Source organism: Phocoena sinus, chromosome 5, assembly GCF_008692025.1.
Source record: "Phocoena sinus isolate mPhoSin1 chromosome 5, mPhoSin1.pri, whole genome shotgun sequence".
NCBI lineage: Eukaryota > Metazoa > Chordata > Mammalia > Artiodactyla > Phocoenidae > Phocoena > Phocoena sinus.
The window spans coordinates 907599-932197 of record NC_045767.1 but is presented as its reverse complement, the minus strand read 5'-3'; the positions used below and the strand labels follow the sequence as shown (position 1 = coordinate 932197).

Below are 24599 nucleotides of genomic sequence, written 5' to 3'. Positions count from 1 at the left end.
ATGCGCTCGGAGCGGCGCGGCTGTGGGAAGGCGAGTGCCGGCCAGCTGATGGGCGGGGCGGTGGCGCGGGGCGGGGCTTGTGTCGTGGGGGCGGGGGCGCCGGCCGCGGTCCTCTTGCCTCTGAGGCGCGGCGTCCTTGAGGGAGGAGCGCGGCCTCAGGGCCGGCGCCCTCCTCGTTCAGCCCGCCCGGCGAGCTCAGGTGCAGGGCCCGGCGTGGCCCGCGAGAACCCGGGGCGTGCGTGGCGCGCACCCGGGGCCGTGCGTGCGCCCGCCCGCGCGGGGCCGCGCGTGAACTTGGGCCAGAGGGTGCCCGCTCCTGTCAGCGCGGCTCAGCCCGGGCCCGCGCGGCCCGATGCTTTTTCCACTCGCGTCGGTGCCGAGCGTTTTCGCCGCTGCACACGGAGAGCGCGGCGGGCGGGTCGCTGAGGGCGCGGGGACCCGGGGGCTCGCGACCTGGGGTTGGGACTCCTGCCGCGCGCACCACCCCCGGACCGGCCCGGGCCCCGGGCCCCCCACTCCCCGGTCCCCCTGCACCCCAAGACTCTGCCACCTCGGGGCCCCCTGCGCGCCCCAAGAGCCCGGGCCCCGGGCCCCCTGCGCCCCGAGAGCTTCGCGCACCCCGGGACCCCCGCGCGCCCCGAGAATCCCTGGCCTTGGGACTCCTGCGCCCCGGAATCCCTGCTCCCCAAGAGCCCCGCGCCGCGGGACCCCCCGCGCGCCCGAGAGCCTGCGCACCCGGGGCCCCGTACACTCTACGCGCCCTTTGGCTGTAAGGGGCCCTGCCTGGGGCGCGCTGCCACTTGCTGAACCGACTTTGGGTGTCGCCTTTGCGAGCTGTCGTCGTTCCGGTGCCGAGACGCGCGGCCTGAGCGGTTCCCGGGACTCATGTGCCTGTCATCTTGCAGCGAGAGAGAAGCAGGAAGTTGGACGTGATAAACTGTGCGTCAAGGGAGCCCAAAGGTGGACCCCGCACGACGGGGGAGACCAGACCCTCCTCGGCGAACTGTGGAAGGTGATTGGAAGTGGATTCCGAAGCTGCTTTCTCTGCATAGACGAGGGTTGAGTCTCTCAGACTTTTCCTGGGAGTGGAGAGAGGTGCGTTAGGTAGAGTGTGTTTTTCTTTATTTCTACTTTATTTTCCCTTTACCTCCAAGTACAGTCGCAGATCTGAAGTGTTATGTCTGTGCTAAATTGACTCCAGTTGCTTGCATTTGGTCATGGGCTACCTGTACTTGACTCTAAGCTTCCACAACTTTACTTTTGTTTTTAACTCAGTCACTCACTATTTAGTTGAGTTTATGATGACCTCTTTGTATTGAGAGCTTTTCTAGATAGGTTAGTTTGACTTCAAGAATGGCTTCAGTTCACAATATTTAAGAAATTTAACTTGAGCTTATAGGTTCTGCTTCTTCATCTCGCTGTCTTATCAAAGCAGGTCCAGACAGGGAAGCGCAGCCTTAGCAGTCTGATGGTAGAAGGCCGGGAAACAGTTTGATTTTAAAGTTCTGGAATATTACCCCCCAGTTGAAATTGAGATAGCAGTTGGTTAGGAACAGTGGCTTTTCTTTAAACTGGTCTCCTTCCATGGTTCACTGTCCAGAGAACCATTAGACCTTGGTTAAGGATCACGGGTGGCTGGCACGTGTGGTGTAAAGGGTTTGCTCTTTGGGTGGATCCCTACATTTTTTTGACTTACTTTGGATTTGGGGGGAGGAGAGGCGTTCTTGTAGCTGCTGGGAATGTGTAATGGAGAGGCTGCCAACGTTATTGTCTTTTTTTTCCTTTTTTAAGTGGGTGCATCAGGACCTTTCCTGGTTATGGAGACATTTGCTCATGGGTGCACAGGGAGCAGGCACAGAGGAGGCCTGTTTGTTTGCTGGTAGATAAAAGAACCAGGGCAACAGTCCGGTGTTTTTTGTTTATTTTTGCGTTACGCGGGCCTCTCACTGTTGTGGCCTCTCCCGCTGCGGAGCACAGGCTCCGGACGTGCAGGCTCAGCGGCCATGGCTCACGGGCCCAGCTGCTCTGCGGCATGTGGGATCTTCCCGGACCGAGGCATGAACCCGTGTCCCCTGCATCGGCAGGTGGACTCCCAACCACCGCGCCACCAGGGAAGCCCCAGTCTGGTGTTTTTTACAGGTGCATTGCAGACATTCAAAAACAACTTTTTTTTTTTTTTTAAAGCAAATTAAAATTTTTATATAAACCCTTTTGGCTTTTTCTGCTGTAATATTTTTGAAAGGAAAGTGGACTTTCACAGTCTTTTAAGCATTTGTTATAAGTGGTCGTAATTTCACACATGTGCCGGGGACCCAGCACTTTCACGCGTGTTTCTTAATTTGATTCCTTGCAGCCTCATGATGTGGCTGGTTCTTTCCCAGAGACGTGACGTCACGGACCTGGGAGAGCCCAGCCCGAAGCAGGCCAGCCGGGGTCTGACCCTGGGCCTTCTGTCCAGCTGATCAGGGCCCACCCTACATCCTTTCTCAGAACGATCTTTCTGGGTGTGGGGTCTCTTCTGCAGCGCGGTGCACTCTGCACGCACTAGCAGGGAGGTGACGGGCATAGTCTCCTTTTTATTGATATCATGTAAGTTTCTTCTCCTTGTTGCCTTGCAAAGGTCACAGTTCAAACATGGTTTCCGGGCAACTTTAAACTAAACCTCCTGTTGTCTAAACCCTCCAGTTGTGTATTTTAATATTAGCAAGATGTTGGTTAGTCAGGACAGGTGATTTCTTCTTTTCTCGTTTTGTTTTGAAGTCTTTTCAAAAAGACTTCGGTGGCCTTGCGCACAGTTTTTCGGTGGCACTGACACGGGGCTGTCTTTGCCTCAGACTTTCCCAGGGGTCATGAGTGTGGCACCGAATGTGCCCTGTTAGGGAAGGCACCGAACCCCTGACGTGGAGTCGTACCCCAGACCCCGCCAACTGAAAATCATCGGGCGTTTGCGGCGGCTGCAGTAACTTTTCCCTTGTGGCCTGTGTGCAGCGTGGGGACATGGCCACTCCCCTTCCTTCCCAGCCTCCATGTGATGCAGGAGGGGGACCGTGACTGGCTCCAGCAGCTCGAGGGGGACGCTCGGCTCCCTTCGCTTTGCTAAGTGTCACTGCTTTGGTTACTATGACAGCGCAACAAATTCACTCCAAAACTGGTGGCTTCAAACAGCAACGCTCATTTATTACTGCTCAGGGTCTCAGGGCCCGGAATTTGGAGGAGCTTGACTGGCCGGGGGCTGGGGCTGAGCATCCCTTCGGGGGACATTCTGGCTCCGGGGCTGGGAAGACGTGGGGAGCGGGTTGGCTGGCCTCTCCGTCACTGTGATCGCCCCGTGTGTGGTGCCTCCAGGGTGTGTCCCTAAAGGCACCAGGCCTCTGCAGCGCCCGGAGGTCACCTCGCCTCTGTCCGGTCGAGGGGCACCTCAGCTCCACCTTCTCCTGGGGGCCGCTGAGACCAGCACACAGACGGTGCCAGTTAATAACTCATGTCCAGTCAGGTTCCAAGTTTTGTTCGAGTGTTCTTGGTGAGAAAATGAAAGAAAATCTCTGAGAAGCTGGAGGTGGTACCGCTGTGCCGGCCTCGAGCTTGTGACTGCACGACGTGCCTGGAACTGGGGACACGCTGCTGGGTCTGCGGCGCTGAGGGCTCCGTGCTGTCTTTTCTGTGAAAACCCCAGAACCGATGCTTTTGGGTCTAAAGTGGCCTGGCTCTGGCCTCCCCGCGCTCTGGCACCACTGACTGAGCAGGTCCTGGAAACTTTTCTCCCCGTTTCGTGCTTCAGGAGCTGGCGGGGGAGCTGGAGCAGCCTGTCCAGAGCCCAGGCTCGGGCCCGGGGTCTGGTTTGCAGCCAGGGCTGGGTCCGGCTTGAGGGCTGGAGGGAGGCTGCATTTCCAGTGGCCCTGTTCCCCCGCCCCCAGCCCGGGCTGCTGCCGTCTGCAGCCTGCTGTCCACGCGGATCCACCTGTTCGGCGTGTCCTCACTGACCTCCCCGAGTGCCGGGTGGCCCTCGATGGAGACGCCGTGCAGGCCCCTCCCAGCGTGAAAGGGGAGCAGGGTGATGGGCACAGGGGACACCTCCGGCCTGAAGCTGAGTCCAGCTGAGCAGAGTTGGCTGAGGGAACCGAGACACTATAGCAGGGACAGGACGAAGAAACTGTTAGGAGGAGAGCCCTGTGCTGGGTCAGAGCCTCATAGATGAGCACACACGGAGGCTCACGGCGCTCAGAGGCGAGGCGCGCTGGGGCCCTCGGGTTAAACAGGGGAGCAGAAATAAACATGTCACTGGAAGGCGTGGAAGATGAGGTGTTGGCCATTGTGGAAACAGATCGACAGCAACAAAAACGAGACAGAGACGGACGATCAGGGAGGGCCAGCCCAGGAGCGCAGCGCAGAGCACCGGCTGTCCCTGAAACAGACCAGGGGAAGGGGGGACGGGAGGGGCTCGGCAGTGACGCCGTCAAACCTCCGAGGCCCCAGTGGCTCGGGTTCCTGGTTAAGAAGACCCTGCTCAAGGCCCTGTGTATGTTTCCCAGCCCTGGGAGACAGAAGAGTCAGAAAGTCCGGCAGGCATCCAGGGAGGAGAGAAGGGGCACGGGCATCACACGCCCGCCAGGCACCCTGCTCAGGAAGCCACAAGGTGAGGGTGAGGCCCAGGGCCCAGCTGGCCAGCGCCACTCCGGCCTGAGCAGAGGCCGGGGGTCCAGGAGCGCACGGGCTAACGGCCGTCCTGACGTCTTTGACCAAATGAAGCTTGCTTGCCGAGTTGATAATTCTTTGGGGGAGTTTGAGGGAAGAGTTTGTATCGGGCAGAAACTTTGCGTAGGAGAAAAAGGAGGCAAGTATTAACCTGAGGAAACGGGCTCCCTGTGTGGCTCGGCTGGGGATGCTGTTTACAATGACAGAGTGATGTCGGCGATGACTTACGGAAGTGTTGGTGGGCCGCGCTGGGAGGCTGGGAGGCGGGGGAGGCAGGGAGTTGGTGTGGGGACGTGCTGGCAAGACCTCAGCCCTGATGCTCCCAAGTCAGAGACAACCAAGGACAGCTGTGCGCATGCACCGTCCAGCATGGACTCGGGGTACGAGTGCAGAGCTGCGGGGAAGTGCCCTGGCAGAGGCACCGCTGGCGCCCGTCCTCTGCGTTACAGAAACGCAGCAGTGTTGGCTTTTAAACCTATGCGTTGCCGTGATACGATAGACGTGGCTTGTTGTAGGCTGAATTGTGTTGAAATCCTAAACGCCAGTGCCTTGGAAATAGGATTGTTGCACATGTAATTAGTTAAGGTGAACTCATGCTGGAGGAGGGTGGCCCCTAATCCAAAACGATTGGTGTCCTTATAATAAGGGGGGTTTTGGACACAGACACAGTGAGAGTGAGGCTGCCACAGGCCAAGGAGCTACCAGGAGCCGGGGCAGAGCCCGGAACAGACTTCCCCCCGCGCCTTCAGGGGGAGCACAGCCTCCAGAGTCGGGAGACAGTAAGTGTCTGTTGCTTAAGCCCCCAGCGTGTGGCCGCCCTCAGACACTCATATATGGCTTTACAAATGCTGTCTGACTCTATGTCAATAAACTGAAATGAAAAGAACAGAAAAGCAGAGCCACTTTGGCGCCCTTGTGGAGGGTGGGGTCCAGAGGATGAGATGGGCCAGAGCGGCCGGCCGAGAGGCCCTCAGAGTCTGGGTCGGGCCACGCGCGGGGGCTGCCCGTTGAGCAGTTACTGTGTGCGTGACACCCCTGGGCCTGGAGGGTGCCTGTGTGGGGACGTGAGGGGCCAGGAGGCCCAGAGTGAGGATTTTGGCCTCTGTACTGCAGCCACGCAGGGTGTTTCTGGTGGTTGGAGCCCTGTGGCTACTTCTTGTTGGGGCCAGCTGAGGGCTGCTGAGTGGACGGGAAGGGACAGCTTTTGCTGCTGCGGCCGCCCAGGCTCACAGGGGTGGGCAGGGAGAGGAGCCCCGGGAGGTGGGCAGCCGGGTCACTGGTTTGCTTGTGAAGAAGGACCAGCGCCTTTGGAGGAAGGACAGCGGCTTTGAATTTCTCACGGTAGGAAAAGTGGCGAGGTGTCCACAATCGGGCCTCCTCTGCGGCGGGTCCGCCTCACACGGGAGGAGACTGTCCCCTGGTCAGGGGATGCTCCAGTGTGTGTGCGTGGGGTCTTGGAGCTTCTGAACTGGGGCTGTGGGTGGAGTCAAAGGTCACCTGTGCTTCCAGGGGTGCCGAGGAGCCCTGGCCACACGTCTGCCTCAGTCGTCCTGGGGCTTGTGGGACAGATCCTCTGTTCCCCGGCCCTCAGCGCCCGGCCGGCAGGGCCGGTTAGTCCTCTCACGTCTGGCGTCTGCGTCCACCTGGGCCCCCAGGGTCCTGGGTTTGTCCCTCTGTCCTGGCACCTCCTGCTCAGATTTCAGTGTTGGCTCCATCGTCCTCCCAACAGGCCGCCCTGCCGTGGATGGGGTCCTGCTCGCTTCCTTCTAGCACCTGCCACCAGCTGGCATTGTTCCCAAGGAGAGCTTGCCTCCCTCAGGGCCAGGACGCTGTCCTGAGCTGCTCCAGCCCTGGCTCGTCATGCTAACCGTTGAGCAGGGACGTGCAGGGCATTACGCATTGTGCCCGTGAGGTTCCATCCTGATCGTTTGATTTCTTATAAGGGGAACTGGCTTGGCCTTGAGGGTTGACACAGTGTGTCCTTCCAAAAGGTCTGCTCAAGTCCTGACCCCAGGACCTTTACATTAAGATGTAAATTAAGATGTAGTCATACTGGGGACTTCCCTGGTGGCGCAGTGGTTAAGAATCCGCCTGCCAATGCAGGGGACCCAGGCTCGAGCCCTGGTCCAGGAGGATCCCACATGCCACGGAGCCACTAAGCCCATGTGCCTCAACTACTGAGCCTGCACTCTGGAGGCCGTGAGCCACAACTACTGAAGCCCGGGCACCTAGAGCCCGCGCACCACAACGGAGAGTAGCCCCCGCTCACCACAGCTAGAGAAACCCTGAGCGCAGCAAAGAAGACCCGACACGGCCAAAAATAAATAAATATTTTTAAAAAAGAAAAAAAAAGATGTAGTCATACTGGATTAGGGTGGACCTCAACCCAATCACTGGTGTCCTGATAAGAAGAGATACAGAGATACAGGACACACAGGAGAGGCTGCCTGAGGATGGAGGCGGAGGGGGGTGTGATGCCGACACAACCAAGGATGCCAGGGACTGCTGGCCACCACCAGAGGCTGGGAGGGAGACAGGGAGCGGATCCCTCCTTGGAGGCCCCAGGAGGAGCCAACCCTGCCGACACCTCGACTTCTGGCTTTGGGTCTCAGAACCCGGAGGAAGTAGGTTTCTGCTGTCCTAAGCCCCCCATTTTCGGTTCTTCGTGGGGGCAGCTCCGGGGAGCTGGGATTTGAATCTGCATGTTAACAACTGTGAGTGGCACGCGTTCCTTCCCCAAGACGAAAATGAAAACGTTACCCAGGACGGTCGTTCTCCTCTGCCCGGTGCTCAGCCCCCACCCCCAGCCCCGGGCGGGCAGCTGGGCGTCCCCACTGGGCGTCTCTTACTTTGTCCGCAGCTGCTGCGCCCTGCGCACACCGGCCCGCAGCAGCCGGGAGCCGTGTTTGCCCTGACACTGTTTTGTTGCCTTTCTTGCACGTCTGCAGTGGTGGCGGAGGACCATTCCACGTGGAAGCTGGCCGTGCCCCCTGGGGACCGCGTGGCTCCTGGCGTCCGTGTCGGACGTGGCGCAGCGCGAGGGTCGCATCGGGACCCGAGGTGCTGGCTCTGACCGCCGTGCTGATGCAGATGTCGGGCGTTGTCCCCTGGAGCCCTTTTTCTGACCCAGGACCTCGTGTCCTCCCAGGGTCGTCAGCAGGGCAGGACCCCCTCGTGTGCATCTTTCCCGGCCCTGACACTGCTGATTGCTGCCCGTCACTTTGCACAGTTCACCTCATTTGGGTTTGTCTGACTTTTCCTCACAGCTAAATCCAGCTTCTGTGTTTCTGACAGGAATCCCGTGTCCCATGCTGTCACTGTGCCCTGGAACAGGCTGTGCTCACCTTGGTCTCTGGCTTTCACGGTGGCCTCCAGGCTCCTGTGCTGTGCGGTCCACGACGGAGAGCCTTGCAGGGAGACCCTTTGGGGCCCTGTGAGGCCTCCAGGCGCCTGTGCTGTGTGGTCCACGATGGAGCACCTTGCAGGGAGACCCTTGGGGCCCCGTGATACCCTGCCTCTCCTCGTGCTTCCACCCACTGGCTTTAACTTCAGCGATGATTCTTGCCTGGAACTTTATGCGGTGCTTTTCAGGTGGTGATTTAAAAGACATTCTGTCCTTCCGTCTACATGTCTTAGTTGGCATTCTACCAAAAGGAAGAGCTTCCCCCTCCCCAATTTCCTTACCTTTTCAATTATTATTATCATTATTTTTTTTTGCGGTACGCGGGCCTCTCACTGTCGTGGCCTCTCCCGTTGCGGAGCACAGGCTCCGGACGCACAGGCTCAGCGGCCATGGCCCACGGGCCCAGCCGCTCCGCGGCACGTGGGATCTTCCCGCACCGGGGCACGAACCCGCGTCCCCTGCATCGGCAGGCGGACTCTCCACCGCTGCGCCACCGGGGAAGCCCTCCTTTTCAATTATTTACTTCAGTGTGGATTCGTGCATCTTATTTTTTCTGTGGAGTATAGTCCACTTGCCTCGTTCGCTTCGCAGCTGCCCTGGGGGACCTGTCACCACTCTCTGCTCCTGTCCTGGTGCTCTGGCACCTGGAGATGCCCCAGCCTCCTCTGGTCGTTTCCCTGCCCCAGCCCTGGACATCAGCCATCTCTCCAAGGACCGTGGGGCCTGTTTTTAAAGTACTAGTTGTTTTATTATTTTTTTCAAATTTTGCCATGGCTGCTGTTACCTTTCTAGGGTTTTGTGTGCTGTGTGCCACCAAGAGGGTTTGACAGGAGGGTCTGAGAGACCCCCGAGCGGTCGGCTCGGGGCAGAGGGCAGAGGAGGACGCTGCCCCCTTGCCGTCTGTCAGAGGGCAGTGCCGTGGGCGTCGGGGGGGTTGCAGCAAGGGAGGCTGATCTGTCACGTGTTGGGATGAAGGGGCCCTCGTAAGCCCCTCTCTTGAGGGATTTCTGAGTGGGGCCCAGGTGGCTTTGTGGGGAGCGGCAGGGAGAGCTGTTCTGTGGCTTGGCTGGTCCCGCCCAGGGACTGGGGGCTGGCGGTGGGCGTGTGGTGTGGCCAGCTCTGATCCGGTTCCCGGGTTCGCAACACATTGAAGCAGAACCACTGCTGGTGCAGAGCTGCCCCCTGGGGAGCTGCTGGCCCTGACCCTCCTGTCTGGGCCTTGGGGTCCCCGGCTGTGCTGGAAGAGATGGCCATCTCTACTTAGGACAGGGGGAGCCCAGGGGTGCTGTCGGCGCCAAGCGTGCTGGGTGCTGAAGGCCCCGTGGATGGGCTTCAGGCTGAGGGGCGCAGACGTGGGCGCTGTGGATGGAGAGCAGCTCTCCTGGCCTAGAACCAGTCCTGGGTGTGGATGGTGCCTCTGGTCGGGGCGAGCTCACGGCCTCTGGGAGGCAGTTAGGAGCCGGGCTCTGAAGATTATGGAGGTTCCATCACTGCTGTCGTGTTTAATTTCCAGCAGCTCTTTTAGTTTTCTCTAAATGTTCCCTTTTAGCAAGCTTACTGTGTAGATATGGCGCCTTCTCGCTCGGAAGCTCTCGTCCTCTGGCATCATCTGTTTTCTCCAGTTGCTGGGGTCTTCCTGTCTGTCCGCCTCTGTCTGTGGCTTCCTGGGCTGGGGGCCCTCGGCTGCTGCTCACGGGCGGCAGCGGGCCACTGAGAAGGGGGTGCCTGCATGGTGGGCAGGTGGCCGGCCCTCTCCTGTCGGCGTCTGCGGGGAGCCGGGTCCTCCGAGTGTCCTCCCCGGGCCGCCGCCAGGTGGGTCTGCTGCCAACTCTGCACCCCCGCCCCCCTCCCAGGAGGGAACCCCAGCTTCAGTTGGGGGCGGGGCCCTCACTGGCCAGGTGGGGCGGAGGGGTGTCTAACTGCTGCGGTCAGTGGTCAGCGGTGACTGGTCAGAGGCCAGGTGGGTCCAGCCGTTCATGGCCAGCTCGTTTCCGGGGTCTCGCTGCCGCTGGCTGAGGACTAGGTTTCCAGCAGCTTCTCGAGTCCGAAGCGTGGCGGTCGCGCCTCCTCCCGTCTGGCGCCTGTGTTTGGAGCAGGGGTGGGGAGGCCTCCCTCGCTGGCTCTCACGCGTGTCCACCTGCCATCCTTCACCCGGACCGCTGCTTTTATTACGTTTTCCAGGAGAGAGCTCTTGTGGTAGTTTTCACGCGGGAGGGTCCTTGTTAGGCAGCGAGATCAGAATATTCACACACGCAGTGCTGGCGGGTGACAGAGTCATTAGCTGAACGGCTTTGCCTGTAATCCTTATGATGGTTTGTTTCTCTTTGCCAGAAACAGGCACGAAGCTCTGAAGAACCCTCGGAAATGGATCGCTCGTCTTTAAAATGGAAACGTACCCTTGAGGGTTAGCTCAGAGCCAGCAGCGGCCCGGGCCTCCTGAAGCCTGATGTTCCAGAACCCCAGGGCCTGTCGGCGCGGACAGAGGGCACGGGCCCCAGACCATGGTCACCCTCATCACTGAGAAGCTGCAGAACCAGAGCCTGGATGACCTTGCCCGCAAGAGCTACGATGCCGGCCCGGTGAGCTGCCTGGCCCGTGTTGGGGGCCACTGCCTGGGCTGGGCCCCAGCTGGGGGAGAGGATGGGGGGAGGTGAGGAGGGAGGGGGCAGTATCCCAGGGAGGCTCCGGCGCCTTCGCAGCCCCGAGAGCCCGTCAGCGTCGTGATGGTGGGTTCTCAGCATCATTAAAAGCAAACTTTGAAAGCCTAAGCTACACATCAACGCGTATGGTCCTGGGTGCGGAGTGGGCAAACGTCCACCCTGGTCGGCAGCCGTGCCCACCAGACGCTGCCCGTGCCTCCGGGCGCCGCCCCTCCTGAGAGCGCCTCTTGAATTCTGTCTCTGTGGGTCAGCTTTGCCCGAGGTGGAGCCGATTCCTAGGGCCGTGTTGCCATGGCCTTCAGCTCACGCCCTGCCTGGTTAAACTGGAGGTCCAGAGGGAGGCGGCTGAGCATCTGCACCTGCCTGGTGCTGGGGGCTGTGCCTGAGCGTCTCCCCGGGCGGGTGCTCAGCGCTGTCGTGTCACCCGCACCCAGCCCTCGGCCTGTTGTCGCCTGTGGTTCCTGCAGGGAAGGGGGCACGCGAGCGGGTTTCGCTGTAGCGAGAGCATGACAAGAAAAGTCCCACTTATAACTCTTCCCGTCGTGACACATCATTTCACCTTGTGTGACTTCCCCACACGTCCTTCGTACAGGATGCACGTGTGTGGGAAATAATGCCTTTCTGTACCAGTGGGCGTTTCACTGAGTTCCTGGTGAGGCTTGCTGATGCGTCCGTGGGGTTCCTGTGCTGTGGGTGCATAGACGTGGCTTAGAGCACCTGCTCTAACGTTCACTTAAAAGAAAAAAGAGGAGGGAATTCCCTGGTGGCCTAGTGGTTGGAATTGGGCGCTTTGACTGCCCCAGGGCCTCGGTTCAGGGAACTGAGATCCTGCTAGCTGCGCAGCCAGAAAAAAAAGAAAATAAGAGGTGTAATTTACATAGTGAAAGACACAATTTAGTGTATCTTTCTGAGCAAGAAAGTCCCCGTCATCTCTATCACTGTTTGATTTTGGGCTCGGGGCACCCTGTTCTCGACGCTGGGGTCGAGGCAAAGCAGATGACGTGCTTGGGGACAAGTAGAGTGGGGAGGGGCGTTGGGAGTTGACACAGGGCTGGAATTCGGCGGAGCAGAGGCTGTGGGCGGTGAGCCAGCTGGAGCCTGGGCCGGACGCGGGAGTGAGAGGGTAGCAGGGCCCACAGGCCCCAGAGCTTGGTGGGGACGCAAGCCCTGTGGGGACACGAGCCTGGTGGGGACAGGTGCTTGGCGTCCGTTCTCAGTGAGGGCCAGGGCTGGAGCAGAGGCCATGACTCGGGTCAGGGGAGCAGGCCCCCTCTGCTGCAGGGCTGTGCTGGGGGCCTGGGAAGGGTGCCAGGTGGAGGAGTGAGGGGGGGGTGCAAGGTCAGGGAGGGTCAGCGTGTGCTGGCCCCCGTGGACGTAGCCTCAGCGTGCTGTGTGTGTCCTCCAGCACGTCCGGCTGTGCAGGTATAGTTGGGTTGGCAGAGAGCTCAGCTTTTAAAGCCTTGAGTTTAAAAAATACTTTTTTTTTTTTTTTTGCGGTACGCGGGCATCTCACCGCTGTGGCCTCTCCCGTTGCGGAGCACAGGCTCCGGACGCGCAGGCTCAGCGGCCATGGCTCACGGGCCCAGCCGCTCCACGGCATGTGGGATCTTCCCGGACCCGGGCACGAACCTGCGTCCCCTGCATCGGCAGGCGGACTCCCAACCACTGCGCCACCAGGGAAGCCCAAAAAATACTTTTTTATTGAGGTGTACGTTTCATCTAGTAAAACGCGCAGATGGGGTTTGGTGTGGATTGGGTGAGTTTTCCAGTCGTGTACGCGATAACCTTGTCACCGTCACTGCAAACCTCTCCATCGCCCCAGGAAGTCCCCTGTGGCCCCACGTGGCTTTGCTGTCTCAGAAGTGCCAACATGCAGCGTGTACTCCTGGAGACTGGCTTCTCCACTCAAGGCGAATGAGTGCCCCTGGGTTCACTGTGTGGACGGTGCATCAGGAGCTGTTCCTTTACTCTGTTGAATGGTCCGCGTCTCCTGTTGCCAGGAGGACACACTTGGGATGTGTCCACGACTGGCTGTTAAGAATGACACCGCTGACTGCGTTCGCGTGCAGGCCTTTTGTGGAAGTCTGTTCCCACTGTGTTAAGCGAAGTCCTGCCCAGAGGCCCGTCAGCGCCCCAGCCGTGCCGTCTCCCTGGTCGGGAATGGTGGCGTCTGCTCACGACTCTGACGGCGTGTCCCTGATGACCAGTGAGATCAGGGCCATTTCCTGTACTTACTGGGTGTCTGTATGTCCTTTTTGCTGTCCTTTTGCTCATCTTTCTTTTGGGTTGTGTGCATTTTTCTCACTGGTTTGTAGGAACTCTTTGTATATTCTGGATGCAAGTCTTTTCTTGGATGTGTGTTTTGCCAGTATTTTCTCCTATCCCATGGTTTGCCTTGTCACTTTCTTTCTTTTTTAAAAAAACTTTTATTTATTTTTGGCTGCGTTGGGTCTCATTGCTGCACACGGGCTTTCTCTAGTTGCGGCGAGCAGGGGCTGCTCTTCGTTGTAGTGTGTGGGCTTCTCATTGTGGTGGCTTCTCTTGTTGTGGTGCACAGGCTCTAGGCGCACAGGCTTCAGTAGTTGCAGCATGCAGGCTCAGTAGTTGTGGCTCACGAGCTTTAGAGCGCAGGCTCAGTAGTTGTGGCACACAGGCTTAGTTGCTGCATGGCATGTGGGATCTTCCCGGACCAGGGATTAAACCCGTGTCCCCTGCATTGGCAGGCGGATTCTTAACCACTGTGCCACCAGGGAAGTCTGCTTGTGGCTCTCTATGTCCTTTACTCAACTGAGTAATTGTGAGGCTTTTAAAATTCCTGATTAAGAAAAGAAATGTATTCCGGGGCCCATGTTTTTCTTTTTAATCACCAAGAAAGACAGTGTTGGGGACAAACAAGTTTATTGCAGGGATAAAAACACAGGCCTGTTTCTTGAGTTGGAACTCTTTCTGAATCCGCATGTGTAAACCCACAGTACTGAAACTTCTTTCTCTTCACTTTCAGTATTCTGCCCAGAAACTGAACACAAGTGGCCACTCGTTCCCTTCTGAGACCGACGGTAAGTATTTAAAAGCCCCAGTGGGTCTTTCTGGGCTGCTGTGGGCCAGGACCCCGTGAGCAGGGCTGGACGGGGAGGCTGACACGGAGCGCGAGGCCCCAGCTGCGCCCCCTCCTCTGCTGGCCTCTCCCTCCTCTGGACAGCGGTGCGGGTTGGAGAGCTTCCTTTCTGGAAGCGGCCTGGCAAGTGCAGACCTGAAAGGCCCGCCCAGTGGGGTCTTGTGGCCACCAGGGAAAGGACGGGGGTCTGGCGGTACGCACGGCCTGTGCCACAGCGCTGGTGTGGCGCACACCCGGCCGGTGGTGGGAGCCGGGGTTGTGCGTGCCTGGAGGGCCTGGGTCTGCCGGACCCCTTCCCTGCGCTGCACGCCCCTGCCACGTGTGCCCTGTGGTCTGAATGGGCCTAGGAGGCTTGGCCGCCCGAGCGTATCTGTTTGCGTGAGCGTGGGTGTGGGCGCCGTGGCCCCTGTGATGAACCGTGGCTGGTGTCCGTGGTCGCAGTGAGGTGCTAGTGGTGCGACTTCAGGCCGGACAGTCCAAGTGGCATCCGGCTCTTCCCCTGCGGCCCTGCTCACCTCCACGGGGACGCTGTGCTCGGCTCCCTCCAGGCTGCTCAGGTGCAGCTGTCACCAAGGTCTCGGGTGGTATGGGCCTGCACGTGGCCCTGGGCACCGTCTCCGTCCCACACAGGGACAGTCCTGGCTCGGAGCCCCTCGGGCTTCCCGTAGGCCATGGAGCCGGCCCTGCCGTCCTTTCTGACTGACTGTGCATCCTCGTGACCCGGGGTCACCTAGGGCCTTTGCTTGTGCCTCTCCCAGCGGCGGGTCCTGGCCTCCGTGCCAAGGCCCCTCAGCTGGGGGTGACCGCAGAGCAGCTGGGCTGGAGGGGCTGCTGGCCGCCCCCGGGCCAGGTCATCAGGGCTCTGGGCTCCCCCAGCCCTGGCCCCACTCCCCTGGCTGCCCCCTTGCCCAGGTATGCTGCCTGCGTGAGCCCATCTGTGTCGAGCTGCTGACCCCTGTACGCTCGGCCTCTCGAGTGACCCTTATGCCCCCGTCTGACGACGAGGAAGCTGGGTCTGTGGTGTCAGGTTCCCCGTGCCCCTAGGCGTCCCCACCGTGGTGTGAGCTGCGACTGTGCAGGGCAGGGGCGGGGAGGAGGGGCATCCCACGAGCAGGGCTGGGCCCACCCTGAGGCCAGGTAGGGCTGAGGGCGCGGGGGGCGTGCGCCCCTCACCCGTCTCTCCTTCGTGTTTCCCCAGAAGACAAGCACCCCTGGAAGGTCGTCGGTGGAGGACAGCCCGTTGGAAGCCAGGGGGCCACGGGCCCTGCCATCCCCTTCCCTCCTGGCCCCAGCGGCCCGAGTGCCAGCCTGGGTGCGGTCAGTGCCAGGGACCTCAGGGACGGCGCAGGGCCGCCCTCAGCACCACCCACCAAGCGACACTGCCGCTCCCTGTCGGAGCCCGACGAGCTGGCGCGCTGCCGGTCCCCGTGGCGCCCCGGTGGCTCCAGAGTCTGGGCTCCTGTCTCCAAGAGGCGGTGCCACAGTGGCGGGAGCGCCACGCTGCAGGCCAGGAGCGCCTGGTCGCCGGGCCGAGCCCTCCCCGCTGCCAGCTCCGCCTCACCCCCTGCGCCCCGGCCGGCCTCGGCTTTGGCCAGCAGCGGCCTCCTGGCCCTGGGCCCGGCTCGGCAACCCGCTGGACCTCGCTTGCCCTCGCCGCGCCGCCGCCTGTCCCTGTCACAGGAGCACCTGTTGCCAGTGGACGCGGCTCCACCCTCAGCGGGCAGCACGCCCGCGTCCACGCCCGCGTCCACGCCCGCGTCCACGCCCGAGCTGGGCCGCCGTCGGGGCCTGCTCCGCTGCCGCTCTCAGCCGTGTGTGCGCGTGGGCGGGAAGGGCCAGCGGAAGCGCAGGCGTGAGGAGGATGCCCGCTGGCCGCGCCCGGCCCTGGACTTCCTGAAAATGACGCGGGTGAGGCTCCCTCTTGCGTGCAGTGCAGGCACCCCCTCCACAGGGCGGGGTGCTTATGGGGGGATCCACCCCCCACGCGGGCTGGGCTGCCCCTTGCAGGGTGGAGACAGGAGCCGTCGGTCAGGGCGCCGAGGCTGAGCGGGCGCCGTCCGCCACCAAGCCTTTCCTTGCCGTCCCTCGCGGAGCCTGCCACCAGTGATGCCTCTTTGGAGAAGGTGTTGTTCAGAGTTTGGGTTGTGAACCAGCTTGAAGATTCTGGTGTCCGGGGCCACCGCCTGCCCCTCCCATGCTGTTTTCTGATCGCGGGCAGTTCAGAGCAGAGTTAAAGGAAAAGAGCCGGTTTCCAGAGGTCTGACCTGTGCATCTTTGCAGGGGGATGGCAGGACCTTCTGGGGGTGCTGAGGAGCAAGGACGGGGCTGTGGTGTGAGAAAAGGGAGAGGCCAGCCTGCCAGGCCCCCTCATCACAGAGGCGGCTGTGCCTGGGGTCCTGGCGGGGGCGCAGGAGCCCGCAGGGTGGGACTGAGGTCTCCGTGGTCCACAGAACCCAGGTGGGATCCAGGCTGCACGATGCCATCTACACCCACTCTCGACCTCACTGTCAGCTTTACCTTTCCTGACTGGTGGGTTTTCTGGAAGCTTCTTCCCAGTGGTGGGGAGGGAGCTCCCAACCCACACTTGCTGGCTGTGAAGTTTCCGCGGAGAGCTGGGGTTTAGGAAGGGGATGTTCCGAGCTTTGCCACGTGCCACGGAGGAAAGCTGGCCGTGAGCCCGATATGCACCCCCCAGCTCCGTGTACTGCAGCGTCTGCGGGCCCCGAGGGGGCAGGACTGTGGGGACGTTCCCACCAGGGACTCCAGAGTAGGCAGGGGGAGCAAAGCAGGGGGAGCCCTCACTGCTGGGTGGGCGTGCCAACCCCTCAGACCAGGGAGGGGGCAGGGATAGGGTGAGGAGGAGGGTGTCAGGACCACTGACCACAGATGTGTGTGGACCCAGCCTGGCAACTCTCGGGTTGCTGAGTTCTGGGCCAAGCATGGTCATGATCGCCTTGTGATGGAGAGGCTGCCGTGCAGGGCGGCTGGTGGGGGAGCAGAGAGGAGACGGGAGCTGGGGTGTGGGCAGGACAGGGCTGAGGTGCCGCCCCCCAGAGGGACAAGCCTGGGGAGGGCAGAGGCTGCTTGTCTCCTAGGATGGCTCCTCCTGTTACGGGCGCGTGGCTGTGGTCCTAGAGCTAGCTCCTCTGTGTCCCTACCACGCAATTACCGGGCCCAGCAGTCTCGTCCTGTGTCCCCTTCCTTCTCCAGCCATCCTGCCCCAGGCTCCTGGCAACCTCTCTCGTACTCATCGGTGTCTGCCTCTGATTCAACCCTGATGTCCCCAGCAGAGCCATCTCTGAAATGAAAGTATAAGATAGTGTGTCAGTCATCTGTTGCCTCGTAACAAACACCCCACATCTAGCAGCGTAAACAGCACACGTCTGTGCTATGTTCTTGTGGGTTGGGCACCCAGGAGCGGCTCAGCTGGCCGGTTCTGCTCAGGGACTCCCTGAGGTCACGGCCATGCTGTCGGCCAGGGCTGTGGGCACCTAAGGCTGGACTGGGGCTGGGAGAGCCACCTCCCAGCTCCCTCACGTGGAGGAGGTTTGGTGGGATTGCTGGAAAGCCATCTGGACCTGGGGTGGATGTGGATTTAAACAGACCCGCACCCACTTTCTCCAGTCAGGATCTAGTAGGGTTTTCTGTTTCTTCAGTTTGTTTTGAGTATTTCTGGGGACTTGTCTGTTACAGTTAAGGTTTCAGTTTTGGGTACAAAGTTGCTCATTGTATTTCTCAGGCCTTTAAAATTTGTAGTCTGTACTTTTTTATCTTTAATGTGAATGATGAAGTGTGTGTGGCTAGGAACATTGCAAACAGATCACAGCGGCCACCTGTTGAAAAGCGTCTGGTGAAGAACCTTCCCCCCGTGCCAGTTCTGATCCCCATTTTGAGGCGTGGGGTCAGTTCCGGGCCGGGTGCAGAGGTCAGTGCCCAAGCGGGCCCCTCGGCCGGTCGGCAGCCCCTCCATCCGTCACCAGACGACGTGACTGTGACCTGTGTGGACTCACACCGCCTCTGAAACTGAATGCCTGGGTTTTCCCACCACACGCCTGCCGTTCTCTGCAGACACCAGCCGAGTGTCCAACAACTCACTTCACTTCTGACACGAACTACCTGGGGTTAGTGCAGACCCTGCAGGTCAACGCTCAGCCCCACAAGACGGCCCCACTTCAGGCAGCAGCCCCAAGTCCAGGGCCTCCTGAACCTATAAATAGGGGGTTCCCACGACCCCTCCTCAGGGCCCATCATTTGCTATAATGGCTCACAGAACTCGGGAAAGCACCTTATTTATGACACGCATTTATTTTAAAGGCTACAACACAGGAACTGCAAGATGGAAGGGATGCGTAGGGCAAGGCATAGGGAGGGCGCAGAACCTCCACACCCCTCTCCAGGTGCACCACGCTCCCAGCACCTTGACGAGGTCACCTAGGAACCCCACCATTGAGGGGATTTTATGGAGGTTTCGTTGCATCGGTGTGATTGATTAAGCCATTGGCCACTGGTGATTAACTGGGTCCCTGGAGGTGGAGGTGGGGTGGGCTGAAAGTCCGACCCTGGAATCCCAGGCTTGGTTCCGCTGGTGACCAGCCCCCATCCTGAGGCTGCTGCGGGGTCGAGTCGTGTCGGCGTGAACTCGGGTGGGGTTGGAAGGGGCTCCCCCGCCCCTGTCACTCAGGGAACCCCGAGGAGTTTAGAGCTCTGAGCCAGGCACCTGCAAGAAGACCAAGTATGTTCCGTACTCCATCACGATGTTGCAACGTACCTAGAAAACGCGATTATTTCAAATGTCAGGGGAGTGAGGTGACAGTGGCCAAGCAGTCACGGGGTCTGAGTGGCGAGGTGCGGGCCTCCCTGCGTTTGGGGTGTGGGGCCTGTAGGGCGGCAGGCCCGCTTCGGCACGCTGTGCGAGGAGCGAGCTGAGAGTGTCGCGGGTGTTTGCTGCGGGGCTGCAAGCGCCGTCTGCAGGAGTGACTTGAGCCCCTGGTCCCGGTCCCTCCCTTGGGCTGGCCGCGGCGGTCACTGGGCTCTGCGGGCGGCTGGGGCATAGAGGACCCGCTGTCACCAGGCGTCCCCTCCGCGCAGGACGTCGCCTCGGGGAAATGCCCGTCGCTCAGCCTGGACATCTGGCGAATTCTGTCCGTTTGTACCTGGAGACCCCCAGGTTTCCTGTCCCTTAGTCCGTCTCCCTTCCACGAGGCTTCCTAGGCGCGGGAGGAGCCCCGAGAGGTCAGAGTGCACAGGTCCCTGGACACAGCGCTGGGCTCCACGCTGTCCAAGGCCGGCTCCGCCCGGGCCTGCCGCCCGCAGCTGCCCGGAGCTGCCAGGCCTGGAAGCTTGTTGGTCAGCTGGGTTCCCACTGCTTTCTCACAGAGGCAGCCTCTTGGTTCTTGTCCTTATTTTTGTGTCATGTACACAGTGCCCTAGAGATTGTGGCCGGAATGTGGCTGTGAGCCTTCCCTGGGGAGGGCCGCCCACGAGGCCAGGGCGCTGATGTGCCTCCCCAGTGGCCACAGGCGCGGCCGGACCCTGACTCCCAAGTCTTGTGTGGACGTCACTGGGCCGGTGAGAGGGCGGGGGGCCCGGCACCGAGAGGTCAGGCAGTCGCGGCCTTTTCACGGCCTCCTGGACTGAGGGGGGCAGAGGGTGAGCAGGTGGGGCTGGGGGCCTCGCCCTGGCCGCCCGTCCACCAGCCCAGGGTGGGGGAGGGCACCGTGGGAGGGTCCCGCAGAGGCGGGGAAGACCCGGGGTGGTGGTGGTTGAGCCGCAGCTTCTGTATTTGTGAGGCCAGTTCCCTGTCCACATGTTTCAAGTTCGTTTTCTGAGCAGCTCGTGTCTGCCTTTCACTTCGTCCTTTTTATTCGTGCTTTAGTTTCCCCCAAGTTGAATAAACAGACCGTGTCATGGTAGACGTACTCTGTCTAGTCTGCTTTAACCTGTTCGCTTCTCCCGGCCGACTGTCGTGTGAGCGTATTGCTTTAGGCGAACGTGGAAGGTGATGAATGTAAAAACCGCACGTGGCGGGTACACCCATCTCTTGCGGAGGGGACGCTGTTACCGCTGTGGGTGGCACTGTGGGTGGAGGTGTGCCCAGTGGCCTCGGGGCCGTGCTCTCTCCCCTCTTCTGAGAAGGTCAGTGCCGGGGTCAGGCGAGGTGCCAGACACGCAGGGTCCAGGGCACGAGGCATGAGAGAGGCTGTGTTCGTAAGGCCCCCGCAGCCCTGTCGCTGAGGTCACCACGGGCTCTCGCTGGTGAAATGAGGGTCCCCGGGCACTGCAGGCCGCCCAGCAGGAGACACCCCGGTGGTGCCATCCTGGCTGTGCGACCTGGTGACGGCCCCCCCAGCCGGTGTCTGGGCCTCCAGAGAGACCCAGAGACAGGTGGCCGTCCACTGCAGAGTGGACTCGCCAACCCCGAGACCCAGGAGTCAGCCTTCCTTGTCACCATCTCTTTCAGCGCACGGCTTCTTGAGGAAGGAGGGGGGTGGCATGGATTCAGAGGCCTTGCACATCCTCTCCCGCTGCCCAGGACCGGCCCCTTCACACTCCAGACGCTGCCCTCAGCTTCCGGGCCCCGCACCATCCCGTCTGGTCCTGGTTCCCCAATCCCCTCTCTGTCCTCCAAGCATTTCGTGAGGACAGACCTCGTGTGTCTGTGTTTGTCGGTTGTGCCGGGTCCTTGGGGGTCAGTCGGGTCCAGGGGGCTCCCGCATTGCTGGGGAGATGATTTCGGGGCGTGACTTTCTTCAGTCTGCCTTCTGGGGCCCCCATACTCAGAGGGTGGGCCTCCTGACTGGTCCCCTCTTTCCCTTTGTCGGTTCGCAGATGGAGGATCTTATCCCTGGGTGCTGGGGGTCTGGTTTTGGGGACGTTTTCTTTGTCTTGCATCGCCTGTTTCCTCCAAACTGCTTCCTCTTTTGGGTTATCCTCACTGCTGCCTTACGTAGAAGATGCTGTCCCCAGGTGTTTGGTAACGTTGGGACGCCTGCCTGCGTTTAAGACGGGGACCCAAAGGCCGATCGGCGGCCCCATGTGCCTGGGTGTGGCCCTTCGGCCGTGAGCTTTTTGTGGGGTGCTGGGACCCCCCAAGTCTTCACCCCCAGTTCCACAGAGAGGCCTCTTCCAGTGCTGCCTGGGGAGGCTGGGAGTCCAGACGGGGTGCCGACCCTCAGGTGGCCCCCGTTTCCACATGTGTCCTACTCGTGGTGGACCCCCCCCCCCGTCCCCCCAGTCCTGTGGTGTCCACCGGGCCGGCCTCCGCCCGTGGCGGGTGAGGAGGGCCTTGGCTCGGCCAGGTCGGCCGCAGTGCATGTCTGGGTTCCTCTCCTCGGCTGGAGCCCAGGCTGGACCCGCACCCGGGTGCTGGGCTCCAGGGGCTCCGGGCAGCTGGGGGCTCCCGCCTGGGCTGTGGCCGTGGCCTGTGGGCAGGGCCAGCTCTGGTCTCGAGCATGGACACTGGGCTGTGCTTCCAGGAAGAGACCTGACGAGCCTGCGGCTGGGCCGGGCCGGCCGTTTGCTGGCAGGATGGTGTCTGTTCTTGCAGAAGCTTGCGGCTCAGTCTCACGGGGCCTCTTCGCTCCAGCCGCGGGGGGTTGAGCGTGAGCTCTTGCCTGCGTCAGTTGGGTGGTCTGTGGTGGGCGCGTCCCCTAGGCTGTTTTGCACACAAGGTGAAAGACCCTCTAAAACTGAGGGCCCCTGATTCAGAACTCAAAGTTTTCACCTTTGATTGTTTTTGTAAAATTTATTTATTTATTTATGTTTAGCTGCGTTGGGTCTTCGTTGCTGCGCGTGGGCTTTCTCTAGTTGCGGCGAGCAGACCCTACTCTTCGTTGCGGTGCACAGGCTTTTCATTGCGGGGGCTTCTCTTGTTGCGGAGCGTGGGCTCTAGGTGTGCGGGCTTCAGTAGTTGTAGCACGTGAGCTCAGTAGTTGTGGCGCACGGGCTTAGTTGCCCCACCGCCTGTGGGATCTTCCTGGACCAGGGATCGAACCTGTGTCCTCTGCATTGGCAGGCGGTTTCCTAACCACTGTGCCACCAGGGAAGTCCTGACCTTTGATTTTGAAAAGATATTTTCTGTCCATCTGCTTAGATGCAGGTCACCGTCAGACCAGAGCAGGACCGTCCGGCAGCGAGGGTCACACGTGTCAGGTCAGGCCCGGCCCTCTGGAGCTTTGTGACGCCCCTTTTGGGCTCTTCAGTGTGAAGTGTCAGTGGCTTCGAGCTGTGCGTGGCCTGAGCCGGGAGTGTCCAGAGCTGCCGCATTCACGCTTGAGCCGCAGTTGTGGTCGTAGGCGGGCCTCCGTCCTGGCCACCGAGAGGACCTGTGGGCCGTGGTCCTCCCGCCAGCTGTCAGGTTACTACCGTCTGGGTAGGGCTTCGACTTCCGTGCTCTGAATCAAAAGGAGAATTTTATAGGTGGAGATGTGAGGAAGGACACGTCGGCTTCTGCTGCTGTGGGTGGAGGGCCGGGCCCGCCGTGCTGTGGGGTCTGCGTACGAAAGTGACCTTGACTGTGGCGTCCGCCTTGATTTGAATGAAGAAGAAATTATCTCACGCGTCCTCATTTTGTGACCGGGGCTTGTGGCCAGTTGTCAGATCTTCAGGGACTTGATTCTTCAGTGTTACTTCTTGGTGGCTCACTCTTTACAGTAGGACAACAGCCGAAATAAGGCCGTTGGTCTGGTGGAGCTGAGTGGCACCCCCGAAAGCGCTGGTTCCAGAGGGAGCTGCGTGTGTGGTTCTGTGGGGCCTGTTCCAGGGAGACGTGTGTCCAGGAGCCTGACCGCGGGAGGCCTGGGGGCACCCTCGCCCCGTGGCCGCCACCCCCCCCGACACGTCGCCACGTCGGATTCTGCCAATGCCCTGAGAAGCCCCAAAACACGTGGTGACGTGTCTGCGGGGCAGGGTGGGCAGCCCAGGGGTGACGCCTGGACACGCCGTGGACAGCACGTGGCGCTGCACGAAGCTGCGGGACCAGGAGTTCAGGGAGGGACCAGCGGCAGAGCAGCTCTCAGGGGCGCGGGGTGGGGAGCTGCCCGCCAGGCTGGAGGGGGTGGAGGCTCAGGGGAGGCCCCCTGTGTAGAGTGTGCGTCTCAGGCGTTCTAAGGTGAGGACAGTCGCGGCGTGTCGGTGTTGAAAGCGGAACCATTGGAAGAGGGAGGGCTGAGGGGAGAGGAAGGTGGGCCCCGGGGGTGGCTGTGGGGCTCGCCTGGCAGGAGCTGGGGGCCCTGGCGGGGGTCCCCTGAGGCAGGCTGTGGAGGCGGGCGCCGGCTGGGCTGACAAGCGGGGCCGTTGTTGCCCGAGGACCCCGGACCTCCGGCCAGTCCTTCCGCAGGTATTTGATGGGATCGTGGACACACCTCCGGCCTCGAGTCCCCGGGCCCCTGTCCCCCATGAGCCGGGTCTCAGTGGGGCCATGGCCCTGGGCAAGGCAGGGGCGCGGGCAGGCAGGGCTCTGAGAAAGTGGCCCTGAGGGTGGGAGGGCGTGTGGCGGGGCCCAGTGGACCGAGGGCGCCTTCTGTGACCTCGGGGACCCCTCTTGGTGGGATGCCACCTCCCCTGTGGCCTTCTGGAGATGCTTCAAGCCCGTGTCTTTTCTGTTGCAGACGTTAAAAAATTCAAAAAGCCTTTGCTCCCTCGATTATGAAGACGAGGATGAGGAAGACGCCCAAGTGAAGACAGCCGTGTCCTCCCCGTGCGACCCGCACGGCCCCATGAGCACCGCTGCGCCCAGCCCCGGCGACGCCGGCCCCAGCCCGGGGGTCTGGCGGGGGTGGGTGGCCGGTGAGGGCGAGGGCGGGAGTGGCGGGGACCCGAGTGACTGGGACAGCGCTGGGGAGGAGGGCATCTTCCCCCTGGGCCGCGGCGAGCTGGACCTGGAGCAGATCGAGAACAACTGACCGGCAGGCGGGGGAGCCCCGGCTCTTCCCTGCGAACGCGCTGTTTTGAACTCGAGGTGTCGCTTTGATCCAGTCTTTCCTAAAGAAGTGTTCTGCGTTTTTACGGCGTTTACGGTTCCGAGAAAGCGTCTCTGTTTTGAAGTGAATTTTTGTGAGGGCATTCTGTTAACAGGGTCTGTGCACAGACCCTGGGGTGGGTTTGCGTTCCTTTGGTGAAATGCCTGCTGTGAAGGGCACTGCGCGTGGTTCAGCTGCTCGGAAACACCGGGCGCGTGGCCAGCCCCTCTGTGGACGTGGTCGTTGTGTGCCGGGCTGTTTGGAGCAGGGCCGCGTCGCTGGGGACTTGGGACGGGCCGTGAGGACGTGGTCCTGGCAGCCCTGCTCTGTCACTTCAATAAAAGGCATTCATTTGCTTTGCGGTGTGGCTTCTCGCTCGCTTTTCTCCCCAGGTCACGTAGGCCTGGTTGGCCTCGCGTCTCTTTTTGTTCATTCTAACAATAAAATCATAGGTTTTCTACCAAACACGTTGATCTAAGGAACTTTGGGTAAGAGGAAGGATTTGCGATAGCGAAAGGAGACGTTTATAATCTTTGGAGAAATATTCCTGCTTTTCTTTCCTGAGAAAATGGTCGTGGGGCCCTGTTGTTAACTGGAAGCGCCTTCTGAACTGGTTTGGGCTTAGCTGGGGGCCGGGCAAGGCTGGGAAGCGTGCTCTTCCCCATGGGCCCCCCATTGGCCCTGCCCTGCAAGGTGGGGAGCAGGGTCTTTGAGTGCTGTGCGGCCGCCTGCCGGGCACCCACCCTCCTCTTGCCTCTTGGGAAACTCAG

General features: G+C 60.9%; 1 protein-coding gene across 4 annotated transcripts; it reads left to right on the top strand.

Annotated features, from left to right (window-relative positions):
• The first annotated feature begins 272 nt into the window (after window positions 1–272).
• FAM53A (family with sequence similarity 53 member A) lies at window positions 273–24190 on the top strand. Of its 4 annotated transcripts, none has more exons than XM_032632151.1 (5): window positions 273–1012; window positions 10427–10674; window positions 13757–13811; window positions 15069–15778; window positions 23479–24190. In XM_032632151.1, exons 2-5 carry the CDS (start codon window positions 10597–10599, stop codon window positions 23770–23772), a joined length of 1137 nt encoding a protein of 378 aa, XP_032488042.1. In that variant the 5' UTR covers window positions 273–1012; window positions 10427–10596; the 3' UTR covers window positions 23773–24190. The 4 variants fall into 4 exon arrangements, with proteins under 4 accessions (XP_032488042.1, XP_032488043.1, XP_032488040.1 ...); XM_032632152.1 differs by having other exon boundaries at window positions 273–1095; window positions 15072–15778; XM_032632149.1 differs by having other exon boundaries at window positions 273–1095.
• The last annotated feature ends 409 nt before the right edge of the window (window positions 24191–24599 follow it).